Source organism: Canis lupus, chromosome 37 (assembly GCF_003254725.2).
Source record: "Canis lupus dingo isolate Sandy chromosome 37, ASM325472v2, whole genome shotgun sequence".
NCBI classification, from domain to species: domain Eukaryota; kingdom Metazoa; phylum Chordata; class Mammalia; order Carnivora; family Canidae; genus Canis; species Canis lupus.
Window position 1 is genome coordinate 22,816,398 of NC_064279.1, and position 27,634 is coordinate 22,844,031.

At 38.3% G+C, this 27,634-nt stretch overlaps 1 protein-coding gene across 1 annotated transcript; it reads left to right on the forward strand.

Annotated features, from left to right (window-relative positions):
• The first annotated feature begins 1,515 nt into the window (after positions 1 to 1,515).
• Positions 1,516 to 27,634, forward strand: ATIC (5-aminoimidazole-4-carboxamide ribonucleotide formyltransferase/IMP cyclohydrolase). Its single transcript, XM_025441725.3, has 16 exons — positions 1,516 to 1,651; positions 1,908 to 2,034; positions 5,103 to 5,179; positions 6,265 to 6,331; positions 9,597 to 9,685; positions 10,203 to 10,354; positions 10,666 to 10,822; positions 14,708 to 14,833; positions 15,587 to 15,694; positions 16,536 to 16,621; positions 18,049 to 18,138; positions 20,111 to 20,239; positions 24,162 to 24,254; positions 25,460 to 25,642; positions 26,951 to 27,106; positions 27,416 to 27,634. The coding sequence occupies exons 1-16, from the start codon at positions 1,633 to 1,635 to the stop codon at positions 27,533 to 27,535; spliced, it is 1,779 nt and encodes a 592-aa protein (XP_025297510.1). The 5' UTR covers positions 1,516 to 1,632; the 3' UTR covers positions 27,536 to 27,634.

Consider the following 27,634-nt stretch of genomic DNA (forward strand, 5'->3'; position numbering starts at 1 on the left):
TCCTCCTGTCACTAACCTTAGCATTATTTACTTTTTTTTGTCTGCTATTTCCTATAAAAACCTAATGATGACCAGGCAGGGAGATTTCCTTTATCGTTAGCTACGAATCTTATCTTTCTTAAACGCCAGGTCGGCAAACAATCTGATGACACTGTATTAATCTTAATATTTCTTTTGCAAATGTGAGAAATATTCAGAGCAAGAAATACACATAATCAGAGGTTATAAATTCCAGCCAATAAGCATTCATTTTGGGGGAGTAAAAAAGATGTGGAAGAGTTAGGCTAATAGGAAAAACACAAATAAATAGCATATGGGTAATAAGAAAATAAGACTCCTTTCTGCAGCTGTGAACCGTAGACTAAGAATAAAAGATAGCGAGTGAATGGGTGACGGGCACTGGGTGTTATTCTGTATGTTAGTAAATTGAACACCAATAAAAAAAAAAAAAAAAAAGAATAAAAGATAGCAGTATTTTGCAATATAATTCTAACAAGGAACGTTTTAAAAAATCTGTAAATGGGATGTCTGGGTGGCCCAGTGGTTGAGCATCTGCCTTCAGCCCAGGGTGCGACCCCGGAGACCCAGGATCGAGTCCCACGTCGGGCTCCCTGCATGAGGCCTGCTTCTCCCTCTGTCTGTGTCTCTGCCTCTGTGTGTGTGTGTCTCTCATGAATAAATAAATAAAATCTTTAAAAAAAAATCTGTAAACAGCAAAATGTACTTATTTTGTGGCAAAGGTGTCACTTTCAAAAACAAAGGAGTGTGCACTTGGGCTTTCCTGGTTTTTAGTGAATTAAGATGTTCTCTCCTCCCCTTTGGCCATGATCATTCTTCTCTTCCAGGCTCGAGGCAAAGATCATCTGCTGATGCGAGACACCATTTTCGAGGCAGATTTCGGCCTAGTCCACGACGTGGAATCGAACACTTGAATGGGGGATCCGTGGGTGGCTCAGCGGTTGGGCGCCTGCCTTTGGCCCGGGGCGCGATCCTGGGGTCCCGGGATCGAGTCCCACGTCGGGCTCCCTGCACGGAGCCTGCTTCTCCCTCTGCCTGTGTCTCTGCCTCTCTCTCTCTCTCCGGGACTATCATGAATAAATGAAAAAATAATAAAAAAAAAAAATCTTAAAAAAAAATTAAATGTGCATCTCACTTCGTTTTTGCCTCTTATCGCGTGAATTGTGGCGTCAATCGCCTAATCTTTAACCATCAGGTCTTCGTTATGTATTTATCTGACTATATTTTTATTTATTTTTAAGCTACTAAAAAGGGAGGAGATGGGGGCCCAGCCGCTCCCTCCGTTGTCCGGGGCGGGAACCCCTCCGGGGGTTGCTCGGTTACGTCTAGACCCTGGGGGTGCGGCGCCGCCTCTGGGGACCGGCTGCCCCCGGCGCAGGGCCCTGCCCCTCCCCCCGCGGCCCCCCCTTCCCTCGGCTCCAGGCCTGGGCCCCCGGCGGCCGGGGCGGGGCGGGGCTCCGGGTCACGTGGCGGGTCAGGTGACCGCGCCGCGCGCCCTCCCCCTGCTCCCGCCGCGCCCGCCGCCCGCCGTCCCCCGCACGTGGCTCCGCCGCCGCCGCCGCCGCCGCCCAGCTCGGCCCGACCCCGCTCGGCCCGACCCCGCCGCCCGCAGCCATGGCGCCCGGCCAGCTCGGTGAGCGCCCCGCAGCCCTGCGCGCCCGCGCCGAGCCCCGCCCGCGGCGCCCCGAGCCCGCCATGGCGGCCCGGCAGGTGCCTGACGCGGGGGAGGCCCGGGACCCGGGAGGGAGGCGGGGGCGGGGGCGGGGAGGCCGGGTCCCTGGCGGCTGCCCTCCGGGCCGACCCCCCTCCGGGCCGACCCGCTCCGCACCCCGCCAGCCCGGGCCCTTGCGGACTTCCCGCGGCTGACGGGGAAACGTCTTCCTTTGCAGCCCTGTTCAGCGTCTCTGACAAAACGGGCCTGGTGGAATTTGCCAGAAGCCTCACGTCTGTGGGTCTGAGCCTCCTCGCCTCCGGAGGGACCGCGACAGCTCTCCGGGATGCCGGGCTGGCGGTCAGGTAAGGCGCCGCTCGGGCTTCGCGCCAGGTGCGTGGGGACGTGCCGCCCCCGCCCGCCCCGCCCGCAGGACCCCGGCCCGGCCCGCCCCGCCCCAGCCGTCGGCCCGCGCTGCAGCTCCCGGGCGGGGTCTGGGGTTGCGGCGCCCACAGGGGCCCGGCCCTCGGCGCCCCTTCCCAGGGCGGAGTAATGTGGGCGGAGGGAAAGCCCCAAGCGCCGCCCCTCCCGAGGCGCTCGCGGCCTGTTCCGCCGGGCCCTGCCGCCAAGCCGTCGACGGGCCCACGGGCCCAGGAACACCCCTCCCGGCTCTCCGTGACCTGAGGGGCACCGGCCTGCCTGGGGTTCCCTCCTCCGCAAGCTGTTCGTTACCTGGCCAGGCGACGGGAAGAAGGAAGGAAGGAGCGAAAGGTCGATCGGGCCGCCATCCCGCACCCCCGGAGCTGGCATCCCGGCCGGGAGAGGGGGTGCCCACCTACTCGGGGTGCCAGACCGAAAGGGCCCAGGGGCCGACCGCTCTAAGGAACGGCAGGGACACCAGCAGGAGGACATACAGGCCCACTCCTGAAACACATTGTAGAGTAGGAGTGAGAGATCCGTGTGCTTCTGCTGCCACGTGAAACATTTTTGCCGCTCGCCCTCTAGGTCAGATGATTGCCTCTTTAGCCTAGAATCCTGTCCTGCCTTCCGTGGGCAGTCCGCAGCTCTTCCTGGATTTGTCGAGTTCACGTGGCGAGGATGCCTAACTGTGTTTATTAAATAAATGCTGTAGAGCTTGCAAAGTTTTTTTGTGTCTGCTCCCTGATGTTCTCCCAAGAGCCGTGCAAGAATCCTGAAAGACAGGTCAGCCTTTTCTGAAGAGCAGCAGGGCGAGGATCCGAAAAAACTCTAGACTGTTCTTTCTTTTGGAGCGTGCTGGATGCTGTTGTAGTTGGACCCTCCAGATTAAGCAAGCCGCTCTTCTACAGCCCTTTTTTTTCCTCCACCGAACTGAACTATAAGAGAAACATTTCAGACCTAATCCAAAGTAGAAGAATGTAATGAGCCCTCCTGTTGCATATCCATTCCCCAGTTTAAAAGCTTAACAGCTCTTGAGTCTAGTCTGATGTGTACTTCTACCCATTCCTCGCTTACGCGTTATAGTTAACGTGTTTCTTAAAAACTGGGAATGTAAATGTACTCCTCTCCCGTTAAAGTGTGAGACTGTTCCCACGTCATTACGTGCACACTCCTGTTACCCTTACTATAACTTTTCAGTGTAGGTAGTGTTATAAATAAGGAAATAAATTTAATGGGTAAGGAAACTGAGGGATCCCTGGGTGGCGCAGCGGTTTGGCGCCTGCCTTTGGCCCCGGGGCGCGATCCTGGAGACCCGGGATCGATCCCATGTCGGGCTCCCAGCATGGAGCCTGCTTCTCCCTCTGCCTATGTCTCTGCCTCTCTGTCTCTCTCTGTGTGACTTATCATGAATAAATAAATAAATCTTTAAAAAAAAAAAAAAAAAGGAAACTGAGGCACAAAGAGGGTAGTAGATAACTTTCCCAAGTTCATACAGCCAACGCAGCTAGTAAAATTACAGAACCAAGATTTTATCCAAGGAAGTTAACCTGGAGGTGTGAGGTGAACTGATGGGATTTTAATTGGTGACTATTCAGCAGTGAGCTTGCAGAGAATTGTTGGAAGACCGCAAATTGCGGTTGCGTGCAAATTCTGAAATCTAAAGGAGCAACAAACTTTTTGATTACCCCACGTGGTTTCGCATTCTAAAAATAGATGTCTTCTCTATTTTTAGCAGTAATCCTCGAGAAACTGGATTTTATTTCCTGGATGCCAGGAAAGGGAATTTTTAATTGGATGCCATAATATTGCCAGTTTTTAGTTGATGTTGAAAATACTGTGAGCCCTTGGTCAGATACCAGTCATCTGCAAATGCTTCTTTTTTTTTTTTTTTTTTTTTGCAAATGCTTCTTAATAGGAGACTCTACCCAGGAAATTCTATGTCCTGTTGGAATTTGCTGCTTTAAATTTTTTTTTTTTACTACAATGGTAGTTGTAGAAAATTTGAAAAATGTAGAAAATTATAAAGAAGGTAGTAAATAGCTTATAATTCTGTTTAACATGTTGATATGCTTCCTTCTGGTCTTTTAATATTTAATTTATAGCACATATAGAAGATAGTTTTGCTTCCTGATTTTGTTCGCCTAACATATTGTTGACATTTTTTCGTGTCATTAAAATTTGCTTGTAAATCAGGCTACGGTTGGGGAGTTCATGCCAGTTTGGTGATCTGAATCAATATTTAAGTTTTGTTTTGCATTCGACCCGTTGTCATATTTTACAATTTTTTCCCCAACTTATTTTGTTCTGTATAAAACTTTTAACATTTTTGTATAGACATCTAGTATTTTGTTTTTTGGGGTTTTTTGTTTGTTTTTAGATTTTATTTCTTTATTCATGAGAGACACAGAGAGAGAGAGAGAGGGGCAGAGACACAGGCAGAGGGAGAAGCAGACTCCATGGAGGGAGCCTGATGTGGGAATCGATCCCTGGAACTTCAGGATCAAGCTTTGGGCCAAAGGCAGGCACTAAGCCGCTGAACCACCCAGGGATCCCGACATCTAGTATTTTGTTTAATGATTTGAGCATATTATATATTGAATTTTGGTAGTTCTTTGATTTTTTTTTTTAATACTCAAACCTTTGATTCATTGGGACTTTATTTTTATGTGGGCTAAACCAGTATTATTCCAATACTAGCACCACCTTACTAAAACAGTCTTTTATTTTTCCACTCATTTGATTTGCTGTCTTTATGTTTGTTTAATCATAAAGCTAAATTTTTGTTTTTACTTCAGTCTCTTTCTGAGATGTATTTTTAGTGTCTTTTGTATATATTGTAAAATTACTTCTCAGCTGAATGGTTGGCTTATGATTCAGTTTCTGAATTCTGAACATTGAGGCTCTGAAAAATCCCCCAAATGAGAACAAAAGATGTAATGTTGGAAGATGCTTTAATAGTGTAATAAAATGTTAGTTCAGCAGGAACAGCAATATTCTGTTCATCTGTTTTCAGAGATGTCTCTGAGCTCACAGGATTTCCTGAAATGTTAGGGGGACGTGTGAAAACCTTGCATCCTGCAGTCCATGCTGGTAAGTGATTGGTGCTGCCTTCATTTAAAACAGTCTGTGGTCTTCAGGAATATTTTGGTTGATTACTTTGTAGAATAAATGAGGAAGAAGGCAGGTCATAAACTCAGAAAATTATCTGAGAGTCTATATTGGTTTTGTCACATTTGCTGCTAACGTTCATAATATGTTAGAACCTGTTTAAAATCTAGTTTGCTTTATTACGTGATGGATTCACATGGTTTTTCTCTGCTTGCTATTAGTCCTGACTTGATAACTAATTTAGAGTGATACTTTCTGCTGGAGCTAATGAAAGTGTTTCAGTTTCCTGTGTGAGAAGACTTTTATTACAATTCAACTTAAAATGAAGTCTCACAGTGTAACTGACTTTTTAAAAAAAGATTTATTTGAGAGGGAACATGCACATGTGCATGAGTGGAGGAAGGGGTAGAGGGAGGGAGAGAATCCCAAGTGGACTGTGTGAGGAATGCAAGACAGACAAGGGACTCCATCCCAGAATCCTGACATCATGACCTGAACTGAAATCACAAGTCAGACACTCAACTGACTGAGCTACCCAGGCACCCTTGTAACTGACTTTCAAAAGAATTCTTTTTCAGAGTGTTTTAATTTGCTCATTTGAGACACCAAATTATGTAGCGACCAGAAATGGTGAGAAACCAGTATATTGCTACTTCACAAGTTATAGTAAAATTCAGCAGAACTAAAGGCTGTTAGGCTGAGGATCATCAGACAAGCCGTTTACCAACGGGAGCATGTAGGTTAATGGAACTGGCAACAGTTACGTGAAAATTCTTTTACATTATGTTGCTTAAAAAGGGTGAGTAAGCCTGGGGGGAGCCTGGCTGACTTGGTAGAGTGTATGGCTCTTGATCTCAGGGTTGTAAGTCTAAGGTATAGGGATTACTTGAAGATAAAAATCTTTAAAAGATAGAAAAGCTTTTTAAATATACTTGCTAATCTAAATTTTTAACTCTGCTGTCTTCTTGATTAGGCAGTCATTAGATGCTTTAACTTGATTGATGGGTCCATTTTGGACCTTATTCTGATGTGTTTTTTGAACCTAATACTTAACTTTGTCAAATTAGGAATCTTGGCTCGTAATATCCCAGAAGATAATGCTGACATGGCCAGACTTGATTTTAGTCTTATAAGGTAAAAATTGGAAGGTAAATTTTTAATGCATTAAGGATCAAAGACAATGTGTATGCCAAACCTGGTGCCCCCTCCCCTTTTAAGACCAAAATTAACATTAGGTTTAGTTTCCTATTTATTCACTTATAAACCATTGAGTACCTTCTGTGTGACATTGTACCTACATAAACATTTTTAATTTTGCCGAGTTTATGTTACCAAAGTTCATACTTAAGCTAAACCAAAACAAAACAAGCCTTTATTTTTGTAGGAAGTTATGACCTAAATTTTGGTAACAATTATAGTTGTAACAACATAGTTATTTGCATAAAAATACACTCTTTCTTTTCAATACATATAACAACTTTTTGAGATATGACCCATATACCATATAATTTCCCAAATCAAAATGTATAATTCAGTGGTATTCCGTATATTCAGAGTTGGGCATCCATCACCACAGTTAATATTAGAACATATTCATCAACCCTCCCCAAAAAAGTCCCATGCCCATTAGCATTCATTCGTCATTTCCCCCAAAAACTCTAGCCTTGTGAAACCATAGTCTTTTCTGTGTATAAAGATTTATTGATACATAGCATTTTATACCAATGGAATCATATAACATGTGGGCCTTTGTGACTGACTTCTTAAACATATTCTGAAGGTTCATCCATGTTTGTATGTCTTAGTACTTTATTATTCTTTTTATTACTGAAAAATAGCCCATTGTATATTTCATTTTATTTATCGGTTTATCAGCTGATGGGCATTTGGATTATTTCCACATTTTGAATATTAGAAACAGTGCAAACATGAGCAGTCATGTACAAGTTTTTGTGTGGATATATATTTTCATTTTTCTTGGTTACATACCTAGGAGTGAAATTCCTGGTCATCTGATAAGTATGTTTAACCTTTCCAGAAGCTGCCAGACTATTTTCAAAAGTACTGCATCATTTTATATTGCAGTAGTGTAGGAAGTTTCTCCACATCCTCGCCAACATAGGTTACCCATGATGTGGCATGTCATTGTGATTATTATTGGCATTTTGTAGTAATGTTGAGCATCTTGTGTGCTCATTGTCCATTTGTATACCTTTGGAGAAACGTGCTTTCTAATCCTTTGCCCAACTTCGTGTTATTTATCATTTTCTTATTGAATTATAAGAGTTCATTTTATCCCATTCTGTGGATTGTCCTTTCTTTATGGTGTCTTTTGACCATCATAAAACCTTTAAATTTTGGTAATGTCCATTTTATCTATTCTTTTGTTGCCTATGCGTTTGGTATTATACCTAAGAAGCAGTGGCATAATCAAGATAGTGAAGTTGTACAAGTTTTTTAGTTATAGCTCTAATGCTTAGGTCTTTGATTTCTTTTACTTTTTATATATGAGTGTGAATTAGGGTGTCCAACTTCATTCTTCTGAATGTGGCTGGCCAGTTGTCCCAGCATCGTCTGTTGAAGAAACTTCTTCCCCCAGTGAGTGGTCTTGGCACACTTGAACTATATCTCTGTCATCATGCTGGCACCACATCATTATTGTATCTTTGTGACAAATTTTGAAATTGAGATGTGTGAGTCCTCCAATTTTGTTCTTTTTCAGGATTGTTTTGGGTATCTGGGGTCCTTTGCATTTCAACATGAATTTGAGGGTCATCTAGCCCATTTCTGCAAAAAGTTGGAATTTCCTAAAGATTGGATTGAATCTGTATCAGGTTAGGGGAGGTTGCCATTCTAATATTAAATATTCAGTCTATAAACTGGGATATCTTTTCATTTGTTTAGATTTTTAAAAAATTTCTTTCAACAATGGTTTATGTTTTTTAGCATACGTCTTATGTTTTTGTTGTTTTGATGCTACTGTTAGTAAAATTGTTTTCTTATTTCACCTTGGGTTTTTCATTGCTCATGTATGTATATTCAGTTAATCATATGTCTACAACCTTGCTGAACTAAGTACTAATAGTTTTTTTGGTTGAATTCCTTAAGAGTTTCTATATACATGATCTAGTCATCTCCTTAATAGAAATAGCTTTACTTTTTTCTTTCCAATCTTCATGCTTTTTACTTAATTTTCTTTGTTAATTGACTTTCCTAGAACCTCCAGTATGGTGTTGAATAGAAGTGGTGAGGGTAGACATCCTTGTCTTGCAACTGATCTAAGGGGAAAACATTTAATAGTTCACCTTTAAATATAATGTTAGCTGTAGGTTTGGGGGGTTTTCTTAAATGCTTTTTATCATTTTGAACAAGTTCTCTTCTATTTATTGAGTGTTTTTATTATGAGTGAATGTTCAGTCTTCTCAAATCCTTTTTGTGCTTCTGTTGAGATGCTCAGGTAGTTTCAGTCCTTTGTTTTATGAACATAAGCTCTTATATTAATTGGTGTTTAGACGTTAAATCAACCTTACATTCCTGGGGTAAACCAGATTTGGATGCAGTGTATGCCTCTTTATATTTTGTTGTTTTCAGTTTGGGTAGTATTTTGTTGAGGATTTTTGTGTCATTATTCATAAGATACTGGTGTCTATTTTTCTTGTGACATTTTGTTTGGTTTTGTTATCAGGATTATAGGCCTTGGGAAGTGTTTTCCCCTTATCTTTTGTTCCTTTTTTTATTGGTTTTTACCAGTTGTGCTTATTTCACTGGGAGTGAACTTGCCCACAGAGCTTCTCACGTTGCAGGCCTTGGCATGGAACTCTACTTTATTACTGGTTGTTGATTTTAGATTAGTTCTGTATTTTAAATTATTCTTTTGGCATGCCTGTTAATGTCATTGTATATGATCTCTCTGAAGACAAAACAAGCAAAGAAACGTATTTCACTTAGAATGGTCTGTCATTGTTCATCATTGTATGTGACCCATTAGAAATAGATTCTAAAATTGAATGTTGTAGATAAAAGAGATTATATTCCAAACTGAGGATGTTGTTTGTAGCCTTGTATTTTACATTTGTTAAAATTAAAAAAAAAAAAATTGATAGCTGGATTATATAATGGGTAGCTAAGTTTATCCAGGCAGTAACATTGCAATATGATTTGGAGGAGATAATGTTGTGAGAGCACCTGCTGATCAAAGCCACTTTTAGTTACCTGTGTTGTACAACAGTGGGAGCTCCTGACATTTCAATATATTTTTTTTTTAGAATTCTAAAATGTTAGGATTATAGTTTATATTTTAGATCTTTAGACTCTGATCACATTAAAGCTAGCGAGTGATTTATATGTAAACCCCATAAGTTTGCATTTCTAACAACAGCTAAATTCCTTTTTGGTTTAGAGTTGTCGTTTGTAATCTGTATCCCTTTGTGAAGACTGTGGCTTCTCCAGATGTAACTGTTGAACAGGCTGTTGAGCAGATTGATATTGGTAAGTCAGCAAAACCATATTTGAAGACTGACGGGAAGATTACTTACATTTTATTTACTTATTTTTGTTACTATCTATATATTTTTTAAAGATACTATTTATTTGAGAGAGAGCCTGTGCGCGCAGGGGGAGGACAAGCAAGACTCCACTCTGAGCCCAGATCCCGATGTGGAGCTTGATCTTACAACCCTGAGCTCATGACCTCTGCTGGAATCACGAGTCAGATGTTTAACCAACTGAGCCACCCCCATACCCCAAGCACTATTTATGTTTTAAAATAGGTTCACTGAGAATCAGAAAATTGGGGGAGTGGAAAATCATTATTGCTCCCAGTTTCTTCTGGGATGACTAATTCATCTGTATTTTCTAAGCTGTTTAATTGTATAGAGATTCACCTGGGGTATGTTTTCCTTGTTTTTTAAGTCAAGAATTAAAGTAGAAGTGTGTGTACAGTGACTTTATTTGAAAGAGATTAAACTGATATGGAAATATAAAAATTGTATTTTGTTCTCCCAAGGTGGAGTAACCCTATTGAGAGCAGCGGCCAAAAACCATGCTCGAGTGACAGTAGTATGTGAACCCGAGGACTATGTGGCCGTGTCCACAGAGATGCAGAGCTCTGACAGTAAAGACACCTCCTTGGAGACCAGACGCCAGTTAGCCTTGAAGGTAGGGATGCACTTTTATCCAGTGCAGTGTTTGCCAAACCACATGGTATTCAGTTTTCACTGGATCTGCCTGGAGCGGCTATCCTTTTCCTATAAATGAAGAGACCCTATTATTATAGACGTATAATGTTGAAAAGATTGGAAGAGACTTGGAAAGAGAATGATTTGTTGTGATTTTCCGTGTTATTGGGTGTCTTTCCTGCACAGTCAAGTATGTGACAAGGAGTATAGTTTGCTACGTGCTACCTACAACTCTCTTGTTCTGCCTTTTTAAGTGCTGCTGGTGTTTCACAAATCTTACATTTTCTGTAGGCTTTCACTCATACGGCACAATATGATGAAGCAATTTCAGATTACTTCAGGAGACAGTATAGCAAAGGAATATCTCAAATGCCCTTGAGGTATGGAATGAACCCTCATCAAACTCCTGCCCAGTTATACACACTGAAGCCCAAGCTTCCCATCACAGGTAAAGGCTGTGTGTTATGTGGCCTAGTTTGCTGTGTCTGGGGGTGTGTGGGTCGTTCTCTGTATTGTATCCTATTGTATCCGATGTGGTTCACATTGAGAAGATAAATTACATAATGTCTTTTATAGCCACCTGAAGTTTAAGCTGCTGGGTGAACATGTGAGCAAAAACTGTTGAGATAACTACAGGTTCCTCAGAGAGGTCAGATGGGAGATACAGTTTGGAATGTCTTTGGCATATAGATGATTTTGAAGATGTAGGACAGGCAGGATGGATTTCATAGAAGAGGTCAAGCAGTGGAGGAACTAGCAGAGGAAAAACAAGGCTGGAAGACTGCTGGGTTTCAACTGGTTTGGAATGCTGCTGAGGACAGAAAAGCAACTGTTTGATCTAGGAAAAATTTCAAGAACAATTTCCTTGGAATAATGGATGTGGCAGCCCAAGTGAAGTGGGCCGAATATGACAGTAGGAAATAACAATAATAAAGATAATTCTTTGAACAGAAAGGTTAATTAGGACTTTCATGGGTCTGTAAAATTAAAAGAGGCTTTTCACTTTTTTATTCTGTTTTACTCGAGGTGGGAATTGGAGCATGTTGTATGTTGGGTAGAGGGGGAAGTAGATGCAGGGGGCCGGGGAGAGAGTTGTGGGTATGCAGGCCTTGAAGGCCCAAGCATCAGTAGGAGGGCTGGCCTTGAGTGACGGCAAGGACAGGTTTCTTCATGTACTGGTTGGTACATTTGACGGTGGGAAGATGCAGGTACTCCTGTCTCTTCTTTTCTCCTTGTTAGCTGCTGAGAGAGGAGGAAGAGAGAGCAGTGTCAGAGATTTGAGGAGATGGTGAAAAAAACTTTTCTTTCCCCTTCCCCATTGAATCAAGTTCTATTATTAGGCTACTTCAGTTATACTTTGAATCTTTCTAGCACTGTGGAAGCCTCCACAGTGACTCCAGAAGTCTCCCAGACTGCAGTAATCTAATTGCTCTCTGCTTTGTCTGTCTTTTCTATTCACAGTGGAGTAATCATAAACATAAAATCAGATGATGATATGCCCTATTTGAGAGCATTCGTTGGCTCTCCTTCCGACTTAGATGCCTCTGTGTGCCCTGCAGACCCTATTATCTGACTGGTCTTCATCCTTGACAACACTCCCCTGTCCTCTGCTTCCCAGGGCCTGTTTTCTGTTTGGTCCACAGGCCTGGTGTCTGTGGCCTTTGCTCTGGTCTTCAAGGTCTTACTTGCTTGTCATTTACATCGCACCTTAAAGTCACCTCCTCAGGGAAGCTTTCTCTGATCACCCAGAATGAAGTAGCTGCTTGTCACTTTTATCACAGCACTATTTGCTGCATTTACTTATGTTTTAATCATCTTCTCCCAATTAATCATCTTTGAGAGCAGAGACCTTGTCTTTGTTCATTGCTGCATCCTCAGTACTTAGAATATTGCTTGACATGTTCTCTAAGTCTCTATTGAATGAATAGTTAGAAACTTGACATTTTGTATGATTTTTACTTTTAGAATTTCTTAAAATAAGAAATTACTATTTTACGTTTTCTTATAATGTTTCCCATTTAGATTCTGAGGCAAGAAATACTTATATGTAATTTCATGTTTTTCTTTTTCAAAACTCTTTCATTCATATTGGTCAAGATACCTGTTTTTTAGGTGCTTTTCTTTTTAAGACTTATTTATTTTGGAGAAAGAGAGTATGAGCAGAGGGAGGGGCAGAAGGGGAGAGAGGGAGAAAGAAGCAGACTCCCCACTGAGTGTGGAACCTGATGCAGGGTTTGATCCCATGATCCTGAGATCATGACCTATGCCAAAATCATGAGTTAAACACTGTATACGTACAGTGGAATATTACTTAGCTATTTTTTATAGCTATAGAATGAAATGCTATTTGCAACAACGTGGATGGAACTAAAGGGTATTATGCTAAGTGAAATCAGAAAAAGACAAATACCATATGATTTTACTTGTGGAATTTAAGAAACAAAGTGGATGAACATAGATGAAGGGATAGAAAAATGAGAAAAGAAAACAGAGGGAGGCAAACCATAAGAGACTTAACTCTGGAAAACAGGATTGCTGGAGGGGAGGTGGGTAGGGCACAGGGTAACCACGTGATGGGCGTTAAGGTGGGCATGTGATACAGTGAGCACTGGGTCTTCTATGCACTGATAAGTCACTAAATTCTATCTCTGAAACTAGTAATACAGTATATGTTAAATTGAATTTAAATAAAAATTTTTTAAAAGTTTGACGCTTAACTGAGGCACCAAGGTGCATCCTTATTTTGTTTTTTTAATAGACTTTATTTTATTTTATTTTTTATTTTTTTAGACTTTATTTTATAAAGTAGTTTTACATTTACAGAGAAATCTCTCAGAAAGTAGAGTTCCTAGACATCCCCTCCCTCTGAAGTCTCCTCTCTCTAGTTTCCCCTTTTAATATCTTCCATTACTTAAAAATGTACATTTGTTGAAATTGATGAACCAGTAGTGATTCATTATTATTAACTAAAATCCATCGTTTACATTAGGACTCACTCTTCGTGTTGTATATTCTTTGGGTTTTGACATGTATAGTGTCATGTATCCACCTTGACAGTATCATGCAGAATAGCTTTATCACCTAAAAATTCCCTGCATTCTAGCTTCCTGACTCCTGCAGCCACATACTTTTACTGTTTCCATAGCATCATAAGGTTGTAATCCTATAGTATATAGCCTTTCATGCTGGCTTGTTTCACTTAACAATATGCATTTGAGGTTCCTCCATGGTTTTGGTGGCTTGAAAGCACATTTCTTTTTGTTATTTAATAATAGTGCATTGTATATAGATATATTCTAGTTGGTTTATCCATTTACCTCTTGAAAGACAACAGAAATAGACTGTTTTTAACTATGAATAAAGCTGCTAAAAACATTCAAGTACAGGTTTTTCTGTGGACATGTTTTCAACTCATTTGTATAAATACCTAATATTTTCTTTTATTGTTTACAATTAATTGCCTGTTTTGTTTTTCTGTCTTTCCTGTAAGCTCTTTGTGGGAGGGGCTAGTTTATTCATTGATAATATCCCCAGTACCTAGCACAGTCCTAACACTGTGGTAGGCACTCAGTAAATACTTGTTGAAGTTTATTTTTAAAAGTATGTGCCATCCAAGATAACACAAGAAAATGCAATTGTATTAAAAAAATGGTCACCATTTTTTTTTTGTAAGTGCAGATTATAATTTATTCACAAGAGATAATAGCCCCTAAAAAAAAAAAAAAAATCCTGCCATTGTTAAGAAAATAGGCAATGAGAAACTTTGGGAGTTGTAATCCTTCTAACTACATTTCAACTTTAAGCAGAGCCTAGTGAGTCTGGTATGAAAGAGGAAAAATCCAATGCATTTTTTCCCTTGTTTTCTCCCACCCACAGCTCTTGAATTAGTTTGTAATAATGTTCTTATGTTGACAAGGTTTATAACTTAGATTTTATACTATCTCTGTAATTGCCGTGACTATATTATCTTACTTCTGTACTGAAGTAGATCCCTGGTGATCACTGGTCTTGTCATTCCTGAATTCTCTATTGGTTTATTTCTAGATTGGCTGGATTTGGTTTCTCCAGTAGCATTATGTATGTGAGTGTGTGTATGTGGTTTGAGTTTTTGTTTGCTTGCTTGTTTGTGAGGCAGGCTTAGGCTCTAGTATTTTGTTCTTTTTTCATCAGGTTCTTTTTTATGTTTGTGTATATGTGTTTGCCTTTTAATTATACTCCTCTGAAAACATTTGTGCAGCCTTTACGTATTTTTTTTTTTTTTCAGAAATGTTACATATATCTGATTTTATTGATCCTGCTTGGTAATGTGTTATATATATGTTTCTATATGTAGTTCTAAATGGAGCCCCTGGATTTATAAACTTGTGCGATGCTTTGAATGCCTGGCAGCTGGTGAAGGAACTCAAAGAAGCTTTAGACATTCCAGCCGCTGCCTCTTTCAAACATGTCAGCCCAGCAGGTAAAAAAGCATTACTCTCTAGAATGCTCTGAATCTGTTCAAGATGCAGTTTTTTTATTTTGGAAAAAATTGGCATGTTCTAATGTGAATATAGACATTTTCTAAAGTTTCAAACTGCTTTTGTGAAGTCTGTTAACAGTTTTAGTGTAATAGGACAAAATCTGGTAATAACATGTACATGTTTTTTATATATGTAATTGTATGACATTACTGTGAGAAAATCACTTTTTTTTGCGTTAGAAACGTGTAAAAAATAAAGTAAAATGGCTTAATGCAGTATGCCTGAATATTTTTCTACATGGTTGAAAATGGAATTGACACCTTATCTGTAACTTTTTATACCCATTGTATGAGATACTTTTTTGCTTCTATGTCAACTCTTAACACATAATTCTTTGATATTTACTTTTGATATTAATGTAAACAGGGAGGAAATAAATGGTATGTGGTATCAAGCAGGGTGGAGATCGAGAGTCCTTAATGAAGTAAACTAGCTTCATACACATGCATGGTGCTGGCTGACTCATACAGTGGTTCTTTTCAGAAGCCAGAGAGAAAAGATTCCATTTGCCCTCTCCCCTGCAACTATATTTTTGGTGTCTAATTATCTAGCCAGATGTTTTGTTTAATTTGGCACAGGCACCAGAAATTATGCCGCATAGACTAGATGTTAAGAAAAATGTTGTCTTGATTTAGGAGAGGACAAGTAGTAACTTGAGACTTGGGGATTTATTTTATGGTTTTCTATATCAGGTGCTGCTGTTGGAATTCCACTCAGTGAAGATGAGGCCAAAGTCTGCATGGTCTATGATCTGTATAAAACCCTTACACCCATATCAACTGCATATGCAAGAGCAAGAGGTCAGAACAGTAATGAAGTTCTTGTTTCTTTGTTTTTGAAGGAGAAAAAAGTATTTTATCCTAAATAGATAAAGTAGTAATAATCTTTGTTTCAGATTTCAAATTATCTTGTTTTTTTATTAATACTTAGGAATGACTCTGGGTGCCTTGGAATAAGTTTGTTTACAAAAGTATGTGTTCGTATTTTCATGTAATAAATGGAAACACAGGTGGAATTTGGTGCATCTAATTTCACATTAGGCTATTGAATGCATTTGTATTGTTTATTAATATATGAGTAAAATCATATGGTTATTTTAACTACACTGAATTTGGTTAGAGTTGTATTCTATATGTTTTAGAAATATCTAATTCATGAGGTTAATAACCTGTGAATATTGTAACATTTTTGGAAGATCATAGAGAAACTTGATAGCACAATTGACCTTCTAGCATCTAGCATACTATGGTGCATGCGCTAAATAAATCCAGCCTGCCACCTGTTTTTGTAAATACAGTGTGTTTGAAACAGGGCCATGTTCCTTTGTTGATGTGACTGATTTCTACAACTGCAGAGCTGAATAGGTATAACAGACTAGGTACCTATAAAACTTAAAAAATATTTGCTATCAGGCCCTTCCAGAAAAAGTTTGCCAAACACTTTGTTAGAGGGTAAAACTAAAGAATACTTTGTTACGATTATTTCAGTTAAATGACTTATTAATCTATTATTTAGATCTTACATAATAAAGTTAGATTTAGAGAAATGGATTTTTTATGATCGCCTTAGGGGTTTTTTTAAACATCTTTCTGAGTTAAGGGTATTTGTGATACATACCTCATTTTAATTTTTTTTTTGCAGGGGCTGATAGGATGTCCTCATTTGGTGACTTTATCGCATTATCTGATATCTGTGATGTCCCTACTGCCAAAATTATCTCCAGAGAGGTTAGTGGACATTCACATATATTGATCCATTCATAACTGAGTAAAGCTCTATTTATTCATAGTGTTTGTTGAAACCGTAATTTATATTTATTAACGCCATCTGTAAGTTGGTTAAGTTTTTATCGTTTAGAATGTTCATATTTTATGTAGAACATGAATCCTTGACTGAATTGTAATTTTGAGATTAATGAATATTTCAAATGGATATTTTGCTATTAGGTTTTTTTTTTTTTTTTTTTTTTTTTTTTTTTTTTTTTTTTTTTTTTTTTTTTTCTTTTTTTTTTTTTTTTTGCTATTAGGTTTTAACTTACATACTTAGTCCTTTTTTTTTTTTTTTTTTAAAGATTTATTTATTTATTCATGATAGAGAGAAAGAGAGAGAGAGGCAGCGATACAGGAGGAGGGAGAAGCAGGCTCCATGCACCGGGAGCCTGATGTGGGATTCGATCCCGGGTCTCCAGGATCGCGCCCCGGGCCAAAGGCAGGCGCCAAACCGCTGCGCCACCCAGGGATCCCCATACTTAGTCCTTTTATGTTATCTAGTAGTCATTATCTTAATGCCAGTTATTGTTTCTAAAGATCATAGGATACGCTCTTGATTGATGTAATAATGAACCTTCCTATAAACCTCTGTAGGTCTGTAACAAAAGAGATGTGTAAGGGAAGATTATAAACTACTCTGAAAAGCTAACCCCCATCAGTTGAATACCAAGCAGGCATTCCAGAAAGGTGAGATTTTAAGTGAGGAGACAGAAAGAAAAAAGAAGGTAGCTCAGATTAGCTTGGAAGGAAAACAGATAGGTAGAGATGAAGGCTACGTGGCCTTGAGAATATTTAGTTGCTTTAGGGATTCTTCCCATGACCACTACCATCCCCACTCGCAGTAGAGCTGACCTGCTGCATTTTATGTTATAGCACAAGGCTTTGTAGGATGAACTATGACTCTTCTTGTCAGATGTTAAACCTGATCCCTTTGACTTGCTGTTGACTTACTCGCCTTGCCTAAGGTTATTAGCAGAGATGTAATCTGAGCCCCGTGTCTTGCTCTAGTGGAACTTGCTTTGCCTAAGGTCATTTTGCCTGGTAGGGTAAAAAATTTTACCTGGTAGGAACTAGAACATGTTCTTTCTAGTGCAAAACACCACTCCCTTAACAGAATAGTGAAAAATCATTTTTCTTCCTAAGGTACATGTATTAGAGTGAATCATTTGTATATTTTTAGTAAAACTGAAAGGATAACAAATGAGATAAGGTTAGCTGTGCAAAGCTGTATTCGAATGTAGGCTTTTCCGAGTTTAGATGTTAGCATTGTCTGTTGGAAGTAGAAACTAGAAAATGCTGCTGCATTAAGATAGATAATTGTGTTTAGATTGCTTAACAAGCGTTCCTTAATTTTTGAAAGTACAAATTGTTTTATGTAATTACAGGTATCTGATGGTATTGTTGCCCCAGGCTATGAAGATGAAGCTTTGAAAATACTTTCTAAAAAGAAAAATGGGAACTACTGTGTTCTTCAGGTTAGTTTAATTCATGTTTAAATAGTAATTTGCTTTTTTAGTTTGTGTTTCTTTTCCCCCATAATTAGTGTTTATGGTTAGAAACTTTTAATTTATCTTTCTTTGCTGAGGTTTCTTTAATTCTTAATCCCAAATTTATTTTTTCCTTTCTGTTGATTTTTGGGTTTTGGATGAGGGGAGAGAGCTTCTTGACTCTCTTAGTTTTAAATTTAAAATTTTTAAGGAAGTAGTTAATACATATGTATGGTTTCTCCTGTTCAAAAGGTATTAACTGTTATTTGTGAAGTCTCCCCAACCTTCCCTTCTATTACTTTAAAAAGTAATATTTTAAATTTCTTGGTCGTCCTTCCTGAAATAGTTGATACTTTCCAGCAAAATTTTATCTCTTTTTTGTTGTTGTTTTTTCCCACTGACACAAATGCACATAGTTTAACCGTCCTGGAAGTTTACTCCACGTCTGTGTGGCTTCTGTAGCCAGTCACCAATCCTTAGCTAGTACACAAAACCGCAGTGAGCTTAGGAGCAGGTCATGGTTGGTGTGTATTAGTAGTTTTGATAGGTCCTGTTCCTCTTTGAGGTTGTTCCAACAGATTTTGTGTTTTAATGGGCATGTGAAGGGTGCCAGTTTCTAATACCTTTGCCAGCATTGTGTTCTTTAATTTTTTCATCTGATCAATATGATAGATAAAAATGACTTCTCATTGCAGCTTTATATGTGGGGTAAAGAACATCTTTTCATATTTAAGATTATTTTCAGTTCCCTTTTATGAAGTATTTGACCATATTCTTTGCCTGTTTTTCTAATTGTTGAAATTTTTCCTTAGTGATTTATACTAGCTTTTATCTATTAGGAACTAGCTCATAGTCTAAAATTGTACATGAATAAAGCAAAGAGTTCTTTGAGTTAAATAGAAATTCATAATACCATTTTACAGAAAGTGTTGATGTCAAAAAATTTGTGGAATCCTAACTCCATATAATGGAAATTCTAATTCAGTGCTTTCTAAGGCAAAGGTCATTCAAAGGATAAATGAAGAGATACTGTCGAGTTTAGGAAAATATCTACAGAGAGAGTGGCCTTTACAGATGATTTTTACATCTTAATATCTTTCCAGTTCAAATTTTGTGAGAGGAAGATAGCAACAAATCACATATATTCCTGGAGTGCCTGACTGGTTCAGTTAGTAGAGTCGGTGACTCTTGATATCAGGATCAGAGTTGTGAATTCAATCTGCATGTTGGGTGTAAAGATTACTTAAAATAAAAACAAACCCAAAAAAGACATATATTCCTTTCAAATAACAAAGACTTCGACTCCAAATGCTGCTTTCCCCCTTTTAACCTTTTAGATCAAGTGTTACCTCTGTATTTTTTATAATACGTTATTAGAAAGAAGGCAGAATTAGAATTTATTTTTTATGCCACTACCTGTTTTTTTTTTTTTTTTTTTTAAGGAAATCTAACTTTTTTCCATAGTGCTTTCAGTTAGTATAGCCAGAAATGCTATCACTAGAATCATTGGTTTTAATATGTTTGCTGTTACAAAACAACACAGAGTTGCAAAACCTATAAAATTTTTTAGAACAAAATACTGGTGCGGGCAGCCTGGGTGGCTCAGCGGTTTAGCACCGCCTTCAGCCCAGGGTGTGATCCTGGAGACCAGGGATGAAGCCAAAGTCAGGTTCCTGGCATGGAGCCTGCTTCTCCCTCTGCCTATGTTGTTGCCTCCCCCCCCCCCCCCCCCCGCCCTTTCTCTCGAATAAATAAATACAATCTTTAAAAAGGAAAAAAGTACTGGTGTGTGGCCATCTATTATACCTATACTAAAGTGATCTTACACATGCCTAAATTAGAAAAAATGCATATGACCGTGCTCTAATGATTATTTATTTATTTTTTTTTGGACATGAGTTAGGTGAAAAATGTTGAAGATTGTAGATGTTTTACTTTTGACTCTAAATTTGCATTTTAGATGGATCAGTCTTACAATCCAGATGAAAACGAAGTTCGAACTCTCTTTGGTCTTCGTTTAAGTCAGAAGAGAAATAATGGTGTCATTGACAGGTCATTATTTAGCAACATTGTGACCAAGAATAAAGATGTAAGTTTGAAAATCTCTGAATGCTAGTAATTCAGTAACTTTGTTTTTAATATGTATAAGATTATGTATTTACTAAGACTCATATTCAAAACTGGTTGATCTGCAAATGTCTAGCTCATCTTTGAGTTATCAGATAAGTTTGAGAGCTTAAAAAAAGAAGAAATGACCATACCAGAAGCTTCTGTGCGTATGTACATACATAGAGGCATTTATCTTCAATTCTATATAAGTGGAATCATGTCTTTCATAATTCTGTTCTCTGACTTGCCTTTATTCCCTGTGCTAAGCTACAAATAGGCTTCTAGTTAAATAAATATGGAACCACACCTTCATCTGAAAGTCCACGTGGCAATCTGTGTATAGATGTATTACGATATTTTGTTTCCATTTTCAGTGCTATGATCACCATTTTTTGTGGTCATATTTTTGCTCTGGTGCTGTCTGTCATCCTTTAGGAAGGACATATCCCTGGAGTGATAGCATGATTCTTTTTCATTTACATAAGTGTATTCTGTCATTTAATATGCATAGCACTCTGGATACTGGGAGTGAGTGACTACTATCATCTCTGTTGTCTATGTGCTGCCGAAGCGAGCACTCATCTCTATTGTAAAGATCACAAAACTGTGACCTAAGTTACAGTTAAGAAATTTGCCCAAGGGCAGCCCGGTGGCGCAGCGGTTTAGTGATCTTGGAGACCCTGGATCGAATCCCACATCGGGCTCTCTGGATGAAGCCTGCTTCTCCCTCTACCTGTGTTTCTGCCTCTCATTCTGTCTCTGTGTCTCTATGAATAAATAAATAAAATCTTTAAAAAAAAAAAAAATTTGCCCAAGGTTTCATAACATGGAAACAGATGAGCTAGTATTTATTTTCTGAAATCTCTTATTTGGAACTTTAGTTTTGAAGTTTTTTTTTTTTGCTGGTTCTAACATTGGCTCTTTTTGGCTCTTTTTTCCCCCCTAGTAGTTAAGATGTGTGACTACAGTGTTTTGTGGTCTTATCTGCTGATACATCTGGTATTTTTTATTAAATGCTGGGCATTTAATGTGAAAAAACTGTACACGTATTTTTAGTGTCTGGATGGTATTTTTTTTTTCCCTCTAAAAAGAACTGACTTCTACTTTTGGCAGGCAAATCAGGTGGAAGTCAGATGGTCTTTATTCTGGCAGGATTTGAATTTGGGCTTGAGTCTTTGTGAGGACTGGTCTGTCTGTTCATTGTCCACTCCTGTCCTGCTGAAAGCACCGGGTGTTTAGTTAGTGTCCCTTTTACCATTTAGCTTATTGCCTTGTAACTTGGAAAATACCTTGAGGCAAAAACCATAGATGGTCACACTCAATTCTTCTACTTCCTTTATCTCTGGGATCTTTGTCTCTCAGTATTTGCTATTTTACTACCTTAGTGTTGAGTTTTTCTGTTTGTTCCTGGAAAAGGTTTAGTCGCTTAAGTCCTTCCTTGTAACAGAAATAGAACATGAGGAGATGCGGCTGTTCCCAGATGTGACACCTGAGGATTTAAGTAGAATTGCTAAAAATAAGCTTTAAAACCTTTATTGGAAGAGTTCAGTCTGTTAATAAGTATATGGTAATGAGAATGTGATCTTTGTTGATTTAGTAGATACTCCTCCATTTTTATTTTTGAAAATTAATGGTGCCCTGAAATAAAGGAACACAGTAGGTAGGTGTCATGTGTAGAAATACCTTTAAATTCTATGCAGTCTGCTCCTTTGGTCAAAGCTATAAAGTACTGGGATTTTCAGATGGAAACATTATTTCCAACATTACTTACTTAAGCAGCTAACAGTAACATGAGGTGGGGTTTTTTTGTTGTTGTATTTCTTTATTAATCTGGCTAGTTAGTATTGACCTAGATTCCATGGTACCTGTGTTGACAGGTCTGCCTAACTCTTGAGGCTTTTACTTTTGTAAGTTTTCCTTGTAGGTTAATAGGTATTGGACTGATCAATAATTTAGCCCCTGAAAGGTTTTGTGCCCTGGCTGTGCTAACTTGGATGTTTTTTTCCAAGAAAGGAGATATGGTTTTAATTCATGTTTTATCTAAATTCCTCTCTACTTGTTTCATGTGTATTTTTATTTAGAAATTTAGAAACTCAAGCATAAGAGTGATAGTTTTATATTTATGTTCCCCCTCTTCTTTTAAAACAGCGTTTTGTTAACATGTCAGCCTCAAAATCCTTTTAGGTTTAGAACAGTGGGAGAGAAGCAGGAGTGTATTTTAATAAGCATTGGTGATCATGCTTGAATTATTTCCTCTTCCATTTTTCTTAAATCATGCTTTAATTTGTTTTAACTATTTGTGTTATGTTTATATGACTGGATTCCCTCACTCCCATCCCCACCTCATGAAATGTCTTGTACTCCTCAATCCTTACTCAGAATACCAGGGTTACATTTCAAGGCAGACCTGTAGGGAAGCTGGGTTATGTTAATCTTTCTTAGAACCAAAAGAATAAAATGTATATTTTGTGACTCAACAGATACAAATAGGAAAGTATAAACTACATTAATACTGTCTTGGAATAATAAACTCTTAAATTCTAACCTTGTTTTTTAATTGTTTTTAATTTTGAGATAAAAATTGCAGATTCACCTGCACTGTTAGGAATTCCCATGTACTCTTTGCCCCATTTCCCCTGGTAGTAGTTTCCTGCTTTTTCTAGTACATGCTAATGATACCGATACAGTCGAGGGACAGAAAGAAATTTCCATGACCATGAGGTTTCCTCATGAATCACACTGACTTCTGCCCTGCTTCCACCCCCTCCTTAACCTTGAGTGACCTCTAATCTTTTCCCCCTTTCATAATTTTTATTCAGGGTACATTCATGAATGGGTTTTTATGTGAACTTAAGTTTTCATTTCTCTGTTACAAAGACCCAGGAGTGTAATTGGTGGCTGCTGGGTAGTATCACAATTGCATATTTAGTTTTTTAAACTGCCAGACTATTTTCCAGAGAGCCTGTGCCATTTTACATTCTGCACCAGCAACATATGAGTGATCCAGGTCTCTGCATCCTTACTACCTTTTAATGTTGTCTCCTTTCATTAGTTAGGTATGATTTTAGTTAGAATTTTCTAATGGCTAATGATGCGTGTTTTTTCATAATTTATTTGCCATCTGTATATCCTTTTAAGTGAAACGTTTCTTCGTGTCTTTTGCCCATTTTCTAATTAGATTGCTTTTGTCACTAAGTTTTGAGAGGTGTTTACATATTTTAGATACTAGTTATTTTTTGGATACGTGGTTTACAGATATTTTCTCCCAGTTTGTAGCTTGTCTTTTTATCCTCTTAATACAGGGTCTTTTGCAAGAATAGAAGTTTTCATTTTGATGAAGTCTGATTTATCAGGTTTTCACTTACGTAGCTAATTGATTTCTGTTTGGACTGGTAGTTTACAACTATGTTTGAATAGTTTCTACCTAAAACTTTGTAGACAATGCAGAAAATGATTTTAATTTTTTTTTTTCCTGAATGGCCTTGGCTGTGTATGGACATCACAGTTGTTTGTGATGTCCGAAAACTATTCTCGATGTTTTTTCTGATCATAAATTTTATCATGTTTTCATGTATGTTTTTTTGTTCTGTGGTTAAGAAGGTATTTGTCAGTTTGGGGTAGTAGATATGGTATGTCATCACTAGTATGCCGCGTAAACAGGCTTAAGCTACAGATGGCATTAGTCTGAGTCTGTGATGCATTAGGCACTGCTGAGTTCCATGACAAGTATGTTGATTATTGATTGGGTTTTTTCAGTAAAACACAGTAGAATTTTTTATGAATTCATTTCATCTTGTCATTTGAAGGATACAACTACATTATGGGTCTGTTTAAATAAACAACACGTAAGATACTTAGAGTTACAAAAGTCTGTTGCAATTGACCATCCTCTGTTTTTTCAGTTGCCAGAGTCTGCACTCAGAGACCTCATTGTAGCCACCATTGCTGTGAAGTACACGCAGTCTAACTCCGTGTGCTATGCCAAGAATGGCCAGGTAACCAAGCGCTCGGACACACTTTGGACAGACTGTCATTTTACAAAATGTTGTTCATCCCTCAGGTCCTAGGCTGCTTGAAAAGGAAAATCTGCTCAGTCTTTCTCTTCTGGGTTTATCAGTATTTACTCAGTATCATGGGGCACTGTTAAAGCCAGCAGTGACAACAAACTATCTTTGGAATGACATATTAAAATTGGTCGTATTGCTTCTTGCTCAGACTGAGTTGACATATTTGGATTGGTGGGACTCTAATAGCTGCTATAAAACTAGTTTATTCGCTCCCCTCCTCCTGAGTAGTGTGGTATTTCCAGTGAAAAGAGAGTAAGAGATAGTACTGCCACCCATTATTCCATGATTTGCAGCTTGTTGGGTATTTTTATGTGTATTTTTAAGGTTACTAAGAATTGGCAGAATGCAAGTTAATGTGATCTTTTAAAATCCGGTTTACTAAGATGTAATTTATATATATTTATAAAATTCACTCTTTAAAGTATCAAGTTGTGAGCAGTTTTCCCAAATTATGTAGCTACATGAACACGGCCACAATGAAGATGCTGAACATTTCTTGCTTACATTAAGCAAGATATTTAACTTGTTTCCTAGTGCATTAAGCCATAGAATGCAGGTCTGAGCTAGCTTATCACTGGGGCCTCTCCTAACTCTGAACTAACCTGGTTCTGGTTTTGCCATAGCTTCAGCAGCAGTGGGAACCCTTCTCACAGTGTCTTGAGCACTTCTCTTGGCATCTGTTAAATTATTTGGCCCATAAGTGGGGGAGGAAAAGTGTGGATATTAATTAGCATATGCCTTGGAAGATACTTTGAAATTCAGTATTTTAGTTGATTGTCGATTGTTGAAAGACAGCTTGTCTCTAATAATGGAAACTTGGGAGATTGTGGTTACTGGTCTCCTTTGACTCTGGTTCTAAGAAAGTCCACTAAACCTGCCTCATTACTGATATCCCAGAGTTCTATAAACTTCCACAGTATTAGTAGCCATAGTTCAGATGTCACAGAAGAGGTAAAATGTAAAAATAGCAGTTATAAATTTCTATAAAATATAATGACTTAAAATTAATTTGTATTTTGGCCTCATATTTTTTTCCACAAAACTGCTAAATTTGGGGGAATATATACACCAAAGATCTGTTAAGAAAAATACGTTGTTGGAAGAGATATTCATCTAATGTTCATCTACTTCAGGTTATTGGCATTGGAGCAGGACAGCAATCTCGAATTCACTGCACACGCCTTGCAGGGGATAAGGCAAACTGTTGGTGGCTTAGACATCATCCACAAGTGCTTTCAATGAAGTTTAAAACTGGAGTGAAGAGAGCAGAAATCTCCAATGCCATTGATCAGTATGTTACTGGAACGATTGGCGAGGTAAAAGTCTTATCATTGGGTTTGTGGGTGGAGTATATTGGTGTGCTTACCTGTTTCTGTAACAGACTTTACCTTCATCACTGAGAGAAAATGGTATTTTTCTTAAAATTTTAATTGTCTATAATTTTACATTCTTAACAATTCTTTATTGTCTTCTATCTTTAACCTTCTTTACATTTCTTAATCCCTTCTGACACCACAGACCTTCCTTGTCTTTTTAAATTATAACCATTGGTTTAGTTTTATATGTTGTATTTCCCCTGTTGATTTTTAAGCGTTTGGTGACAGGGACTATGTTTTCACCTATCCTGAGGTTAGTGCCAAGCGCCAAGCATTGATGATGCTTGCTACATGATAGGTGTGTATGCAGCATGAAATACAGTTGTCTGATAGCAGGTAACCAGTGTCTTCTCCCCACATTTTGTACCATTGCCTTTGATAATTTTTGTTACATTTCATGTTCTCTAATATTTTCTATTTTGAAAAAGGCATTATAAGAGCCATAAAATTACAGCTATCAAGTAGCCCAAAAATAGAGAAATTAGCCCCATTTTTGGACATAGCAAATGCTTAATCCTGTATGGAAAATGAAAGAAGTCTGGTAATCAGACTCTAGATGGGTCTTCTGAGGGGGTGAGTGGACCACACTACCTTGTCTTACAAGTTCAAGGACAGGAATCCATGACCTAATAAGTGTCCCTGAAGAGTGTGCCTTATAACCATAAGGTACTTAACACATAAGCCATTCTCTTTTCTACTTTAGTATTTGTATTTGCCTATTTAATATTACCTAGCAAAATCCTGTTCATAGTTCTGGAAGAAGCTTTAAGAACAGGAGTTAAAAGTACATTGTTTTGCCAAAATACCATCCAAAATAGAAGCACGTTTTAAAAAATATGAATACCATGAATCATACCTTGATTCATCTGTTAAGACTGACTATAGACTTGAGGCTGTGTAAATATAGTTCTAGAACATCCATCATCATCTGTTTGCTTGCTTTGACACAAGAATATAAAGTAATAGATCTAACTTAGGCAGAGATTAAAAACCAAAATATATTTAAAATAAACTGATTCACAAAGTAAGTGGTATAATCTTTGTTTAGTACACTTAGAATTACTCTTCTTTAATGAAATGTTAAAACATAAAAAAAAAAGATTCTAGAGATGTAAACTGGAATGAGCCATTGTAATTAAATCCTGGGAGAAATGCCCAACTGCTTTCTGGCATTCTGATTTGCATCAAAAAGTACTAAAGGTCATGTCCAAAATCTTTCTCTCCTCTTTCCATCCTCCCTACTCATAGGATGAAGACTTGATAAAGTGGAAGGCATTGTTTGAGGAAGTCCCTGAATTATTAACTGAAACAGAGAAGAAGGAATGGGTGGACAAACTTAGTGAAGTTTCTATCAGCTCTGACGCCTTCTTTCCTTTCAGGGATAATGTAGACAGAGCTAAAAGGGTAAGTGTGGTATTGATGTGCATTTACATAGAATTGATTATCATGTAAAAACTATTTTAGAATCCTGCTTTGGTTTAAGTTTTGAGTTTTATATTCAAGTTAGGGCAGTGTGATATATCAGTAATATTTATTTTACTTCTCCATTTGATGTACGAGTAACTCAGATCCTATTATTTTGCTGTTTTAACTGAGTGAATCGGTCTGCATTGTGAATCATTGTTAGCTTATGCTTTCTAGAGGGGGATTTTCATTTTTGTATGTCTTGACATAAAATTGTGTTTTGAAAGTCAGTGTCTCTTCTTCCCTCAGAGTGGTGTGGCCTACATTGCTGCTCCTTCTGGTTCTGCTGCTGACAAAGTTGTGATTGAGGCTTGCGATGAACTGGGAATAATCCTTGCTCATACAAACCTTCGGCTCTTTCATCACTGATTTCATTGCATAGTATTTTATGGTTTGCTTATGTGTAGGTGAAAAATCACATGTGATATTTGACAATATCTTTTTTAAAAAATAAAACATTAAGCCTTA

Coding starts and splice junctions, on each gene's coding strand:
- ATIC (XM_025441725.3), top strand. Junction 2,035..5,102: donor GATGCCGGGCTGGCGGTCAG/GTAAGGCGCCGC, acceptor ATCTGTTTTCAG/AGATGTCTCTGAGCTCACAG. Junction 25,643..26,950: donor TTACTGGAACGATTGGCGAG/GTAAAAGTCTTA, acceptor CCCTACTCATAG/GATGAAGACTTGATAAAGTG.